General features: G+C 50.0%; 1 protein-coding gene across 1 annotated transcript in view; it reads right to left on the bottom strand.

Annotated features, from left to right (window-relative positions):
• gli2a (GLI family zinc finger 2a) overlaps positions 1-7329 on the bottom strand; it is a 150737-nt gene that overhangs the window by 19817 nt on the left and 123591 nt on the right. The window contains exon 6 of the mRNA XM_083638290.1: positions 1582-1691. Within this exon, the coding sequence (XP_083494416.1) occupies positions 1582-1691 (110 nt within the window). The remainder of the gene's footprint in view (positions 1-1581; positions 1692-7329) is intronic.

Genomic DNA, 7329 nt, shown 5'->3' with positions numbered 1-7329 from the left:
GTCTGTTACCCTCGCCGCCCCACAGATTGTGAGGGCCCATATTTCACACGCGTTCATATTTATTTACGCGCATTTTATACTGCAGGAAACAGGCCTGGCAGCCTGGCGCCTGCCTCGCCGTCGCCCCCCTCTGGGCACCCTTCCCAAAAACACTCATACCTCCGTCTCCAACCCCCACCCATACGCACGCACGCACGCACACCCGCACACGCACACACACACACACGCCGGTCTATACTGTACATATCGACTTGAAGCTCATAAGGATATCTCATGCCTCCAGCTGCAGTGCTTGAAGATCAATACCATCCTATTCTGTCATTAACCCTGTGGGCCTGCTGTGCTGTGCATGCTGTGTTTAGCCTGGTGTAGTGCCAAGGGATGTCACTGCTCTACCCTAGATTTACCTGGAGGAAAGTTAACACACACACACGCTAACACACACACACACACACACACACACACACACACACACACACACACACTCACGCTAACACACACACACACACACGCTAACACACACACACACACACACACACACACACACTCACGCTAACACACACACACACACGCTAACGCACACACACACACCACTTGGCAATGGAGTGTTTTATTGGTGGTGGCTCTAATTGAAAGGGTGAGCAGGTTCCGGCGGGGAGTGAGAAAACAGATGTTGCGCAGGCCGTGGCGTCGCGGTAGTGTGTGGCAATATGGCATGGCGAGCTATGCGTGTGTATGTGTGTGTGTGTGTGTGTGTGTGTGGGAGTGTGTGCACTCGCGTGTGTTTGTCTATGTGTGTGTGTATGTTCTCCAGTGGGTGCTCTGTGGGACTGCAGGGTGTGCTGGTTGTAATTGTGGGATCTGGATTGATATACAGGCTTATAATTACAGGCGCTCCAGTGCACACGGACTGAAAAAAGAAAAAGCAGAGTGGAATGGGGGGGGGGGGGGGGGGGGTGTATGTGTGTATGTTTGTCTGGTGTGTGTGTGTGTGTGTGTGCGTGTGTGTGCGTGTGCGTGTGTGTGTGTGTGGGGGGGGGAGGGTAGTGATTATTTTAAGCATTTGCCTTCTCTGTTTGAACTGTTATGGCTTTGTGGAAAATCTAAATATTCTAATTGGAGAGTACTGCTAATCCCCAGAAGCCAGCCAGCTCCGTGTAGCATCCTGGCCCCAAACACATGAGGGGTCACTCTGCCATCCTGACCCCAAACACATGAGGGGTCACTCTGCCATCCTGACCCCAAACACATGAGGGGTCACTCTACCATCCTGGCCCCAAACACATGAGGGGTCACTCTACCATCCTGACCCCAAACACATGAGGGGTCACTGTACCATCCTGACCCCAAACACATGAGGGGTCACTCTGCCATCCTGACCCCAAACACATGAGGGGTCACTGTACCATCCTGACCCCAAACACATGAGGGGTCACTCTACCATCCTGACCCCAAACACATGAGGGGTCACTCTACCATCCTGACCCCAAACACATGAGGGGTCACTGTGCCATCCTGACCCCAAACACATGAGGGGTCACTGTACCATCCTGACCCCAAACACATGAGGGGTCACTCTACCATCCTGACCCCAAACACATGAGGGGTCACTGTACCATCCTGACCCCCAAACACATGAGGGGTCACTCTACCATCCTGACCCCAAACACATGAGGGGTCACTGTACCATCCTGACCCCAAACACATGAGGGGTCACTGTACCATCCTGACCCCAAACACATGAGGGGTCACTCTACCATCCTGACCCCAAACACATGAGGGGTCACTGTGCCATCCTGACCCCAAACACTGTGTCACTGTGACGGTCACTGTCAATGAGCGAGTGCTTATGTGTGTAAAGCTGTGTTCACACCAAGATATTTATTTTTCGCTCTGTCGCTTGATTCAACCCTTTGGAATCGCTCTGTCGCTCTGTTTAAATCGCTCATCAACAGGCACACGTATTGACGGACATGTGGGGGCTATAACGTTACGCAATGTCATGATGTTTGTCCACTACGAGCCACCGTCATTGTTTACAAGCTAAAGCCTATCAGCGTGCTCCTAATGCAAGCTCCATACCGGTAGTACAGACTTCACTTCATGTCAGCTGTCAGCCTGTCAATGCGGTTTGTTGCCACACAATAAACCAGCGGTTTGTTCCACGCCAGTGTGATCCTTAACTCACTCTCACACGGCAGCCAATCAGCATTGAGCGGCGAGCGACTGATGGCAGCGTATTTTCGCTCGAGTTGGGATATTTCATCTCGGGCGACGAGCGAATTTTCTCCCTATCTCACTATCTTTCCTGTCTCTGTCGCTCGGACGCCCAGCGATTTTTCTCCCAGGCGAATATACGCTCAATCGCTCGTTTGCATTGACTTTGTATGTAAACTCGATGCCAGCGAAAAACTTTAATAGGTCGGTGTGAACGCACCTTAAGTGTATATCACTTTCTTAATGATGCACAGAAGACAAGCAAACGGACGCGTTTCAGCCGGAAGCTTTCCTCAGCAAAAGTGAAATACACTTTTGTGTGTTGACAACTTCCTCTCTTATTTTTGTGTCGGCACCCATCATCCTATCCTATAATAAGAATGCTTTGTGTGTGTGTGTGTGTGTGTGTGTGTGTGTGTGTGTGAGCAGAAATTGTGTTCGTCCCCAGCTACGCCATTTTACGTGCGATCGCGCTGAATCTTTCTTTCTTTGAATGAGGTAATTAGGGCCGACTAAATGGGCAAAAATGGCTAATTAGTGGCCAGAATGAGTGAGCACAGGTTCAGCACCATGGATAGCTCTATTCCTTAGTTACTGATGGAAGACACCTGAGTGGAGAAGCACAGCTGAGCTGAGTTGGAATGAGCCAGGGAAGTGGACATATTAAAACCCCCTGGGGAGAGAGAGGAGAGGCTGCATGCCAACTCTGTGAGCGAGGCCTGACTAAATGGCCACAGGGGCGGCTACTCCACTCGTAAAAAGAATGCAACGTGTGTGTGTGTGTGTGTGAGAGAGAGAGAGAGAGAGAGAGAGAGAGAGAGAGAGAGAGAGAGAGAGTGTGTGAGGGTGAGTGAGCAAAATTGTGTTCGGCCACAGCTATGCCATTTCACCTGCGATTGCGCTGAATCTTTCAGGAAGTGTACACACCACCCCTGCGGGTGACTTAAGAGAGCCGGATTTTTCGAATTACAGTAGGTAATTACGGCAGACTAAATAGGGAAAATGGCTAATTAGTGGGCAAAATGACTCAAGACAGCCTGTGAAGTGGACTATGAATGTGATTTTTATATAACTGGCCTGTTTAGAGTAGATACTGTAGATAGATAGATAGATAGATAGATAGATAGATAGATAGATGGTAGAAAAGACTGTGTTTTGGGCATGATTGACCGGTCGCCTGTCCAGTGATCCCGCGATCACTGGCCAATAGCAGCACTGTGGCTCGGTGGGAAAGCCCTGGTCGCGTGCCGTCTCCACAACCACTCTCTCATAGGCTGGCTTCAAAACCAGAGTCCACAACCACTCTCTCATAGGCTGGCTTCAAAACCAGAGCCCACGACCAGTCTCCCATAGGCTGGCTTCAAAACCAGAGTCCACGACCACTCTCTTATAGGCTGGCTTCAAAACCAGAGTCCACAACCACTCTCTTATAGGCTGGCTTCAAAACCAGAGTCCACAACCAGTCTCTCATAGGCTGGCTTCAAAACCAGAGTCCACAACCACTCTCTCATAGGCTGGCTTCAAAACCAGAGTCCACAACCACTCTCCCATAGGCTGGCTTCAAAACCAGAGTCCACGACCATTCTCCCATAGGCTGGCTTCAAAACCAGAGTCCACAACCACTCTCCCATAGGCTGGCTTCAAAACCAGAGTCCACAACCACTCTCCCATAGGCTGGCTTCAAAACCAGAGTCCACAACCACTCTTCCATAGGCTGGCTTCAAAACCAGAGTCCACAACCACTCTCCCATAGGCTGGCTTCAAAACCAGAGTCCACAACCACTCTCCCATAGGCTGGCTTCAAAACCAGAGTCCACAACCACACTCCCATAGGCTGGCTTCAAAACCAGAGTCCACGACCAGTCTCTCATAGGCTGGCTTCAAAACCAGAGTCCACAACCACTCTCTCATAGGCTGGCTTCAAAACCAGAGTCCACAACCACTCTCTCATAGGCTGGCTTCAAAACCAGAGTCCACAACCACTCTCTCATAGGCTGGCTTCAAAACCAGAGTCCACAACCACTCTCCCATAGGCTGGCTTCAAAACCAGAGTCCACAACCACTCTCCCATAGGCTGGCTTCAAAACCAGAGTCCACAACCACTCTCTCATAGGCTGGCTTCAAAACCAGAGTCCACAAACACTCTCCCATAGGCTGGCTTCAAAACCAGAGTCCACAACCACACTCCCATAGGCTGGCTTCAAAACCAGAGTCCAAAAACCAATGTGGCATATGCCAGGAGGTCGGCAGAGAAATAATATCAAGTTAAATTGAACTATGTTATTGTATTGCCAGTTCAGTAATGGATGCTAATATGAAATATGAAATGTATCGTACATGGAGGGATAGCGGGTGCCTGCCTAGTGGAAAATGCAGTTCCAGTGTCCTACTGAAAGTGAATGGAGGCAGTGTGCTTAAAGGAGGGTTTGCAAGTGGTGTTGATCGCCAATAAATAATCCAACGTTTCTCGAATGCCTCATAAATCGTTATTGGCATTCATTACGCCGGACCTTGCGCCACATATTAACAAATAAAACGCTCATTTTTGCAGCGTGACGAAATACATTTTCATGAACTCGGAACACCTGATTGTCATTATGAATGATCCTTTTAGAGTCTTTTTTTTTTTTTTTTTACTCGTTGACTCGTTAAAACATACTTTATGCGCTGTACATAAGAGACCAACACAGCAGAAAGCGTATACGCAGTCCAGTTGGCCGTGACTAGCGGTTACGCTTTGGCTCGTCAGCCTTGGGCTTGTCCACCGTGACCCTGTCTGGGGTGAAGCGGGCCTCAGCTATATATGCCCCCTCCATCACGGGCGGGGGGGGGGGGGGGAGGGGGTTGGAGCTGCTCGGGTACCGGCCCCCCTCCCAGCGCACCGCGGCTTGGGTGGGTGCCAGCCCGCGGGGCCCCCCTGGCCTCCACATCCACAGGCAGCCTATAGTCAGCCCTCGGAGCAGCCGGAGTGGGAGAATGTTTATTTTCCCTGCTAAATCTCACTAATACCAACACTGTGAATTTTATTAGCACAGGGGCTAGCGCTGGATCCTCTATGGGCCCCCAGTGTCCAGGCCAAAGCCCCCGTTGTGTTTATGCACACACTTCCACCCGTGTGTTCATATAGTTAAGTGTTTGTGTATGCAGTCGGAGGGGAACCCGAGCCCCCCAACCCCCCACCCCTCACTCTTCACTACACCAATCTATCTCTCAGCTCAGCCCCCCTCCCTCCGCTGCATCAACAACAACAACACTGAGATATCTCTTTTTTTCCCCGGGGATGGCGGACATTTACTTTGGCCGCTGCTTTTGTCGTGGGAGCTTACCACAAGCTGCGCTGATATTTCTCTGCCCACCCACTTTACATAGAGTACCTGCTCACCCGTAAGCCACACCCACTTTACATGGTGTACCTGCTCCCCCGTAAGCCACACCCACTTTACATAGTGTACCTGCTCACCCGTAAGCCACACCCACTTTACATAGAGTACCTGCTCACCCGTAAGCCACACCCACTTTACATAGTGTACCTGCTCACCCGTAAGCCACACCCACTTTACATAGAGTACCTGCTCACCCGTAAGCCACACCCACTTTACATAGAGTACCTGCTCACCCGTAAGCCACACCCACTTTACATATATAGTGTACCTGCTCACCCGTAAGTCACACCCACTTTACATAGTGTACCTGCTCACCCGTAAGCCACACCCACTTTACATATATAGTGTACCTGCTCATCCGTAAGCCACACCCACTTTACATAGTGTACCTGCTCACCCGTAAGCTACACCCACTTTACATAGTGTACAGTACCTGCTCATCCGTAAGCCACACCCACTTTACATAGTGTACCTGCTCACCCGTAAGCCACACCCACTTTACATAGGGTACCTGCTCACCCGTAAGCCACACCCACTTTACATGGTGTACCTGCTCACCCGTAAGCCACACCCACTTTACATGGTGTACCTGCTCACCCGTAAGCCACACCCACTTTACATAGTGTACCTGCTCACCCGTAAGCCACACCCACTTTACATAGTGTACCTGCTCACCCGTAAGCCACACCCACTTTACATATATAGTGTACCTGCTCACCCGTAAGCCACACCCACTTTACATAGTGTACCTGCTCACCCGTAAGCCACACCCACTTTACATGGTGTACCTGCTCACCCGTAAGCCACACCCGCTTTACATAGTGTACCTGCTCACCCGTAAGCCACACCCACTTTACATAGTGTACCTGCTCACCCGTAAGTCACACCCACTTTACATAGTGTACCTGCTCACCCGTAAGCCACACCCACTTTACATAGTGTACCTGCTCACCCGTAAGTCACACCCACTTTACATAGTGTACCTGCTCACCCGTAAGCCACACCCACTTTACATATATAGTGTACCTGCTCACCCGTAAGTCACACCCACTTTACATAGTGTACCTGCTCACCCGTAAGCCACACCCACTTTACATATATAGTGTACCTGCTCATCCGTAAGCCACACCCACTTTACATAGTGTACCTGCTCACCCGTAAGCCACACCCACTTTACATATATAGTGTACCTGGTCATCCGTAAGCCACACCCACTTTACATATATAGTGTACCTGCTCATCCGTAAGCCACACCCACTTTACATAGTGTACCTGCTCACCCTGTAAGCCACACCCACTTTACATAGTGTACCTGCTCAGCCTGTAAGCCACACCCACTTTACATAGTGTACCTGCTCACCCTGTAAGCCATCATGTGACTTTCTGTGCATTTACAGCAGTGGTAGTGTGCAAAATGCTAATGTTTGTAAGGGTTGGGAACTGGAGAATGAGCGTGGTGAAGAGTTCAAACATCCGTAGCATTCCATCTGCCACATCCTGCCACTGTCCAGACCCCAAAACCAAATCTTGATTTGGGCAAATAGGAGGAATCTATGCTGTTTCAATCAGGGGCGCTCTTCTCTGTTGTTGGTATTACATACAAATCTGGGATGGCTTCAAAAGTTATTAAAAAAGTACTTATTTCAGGATTGAAGTAAGTTGATTTACTTTGGGGAAGAAGTGAAATGATCTCATCCCACGAGCAGTATCATAAGACTCAATACAATAT

This window comes from Poromitra crassiceps (assembly GCF_964638095.1).
Source record: "Poromitra crassiceps genome assembly, chromosome: 6".
NCBI lineage: Eukaryota > Metazoa > Chordata > Actinopteri > Beryciformes > Melamphaidae > Poromitra > Poromitra crassiceps.
This window is presented reverse-complemented; position numbering and strand designations above follow the sequence as displayed.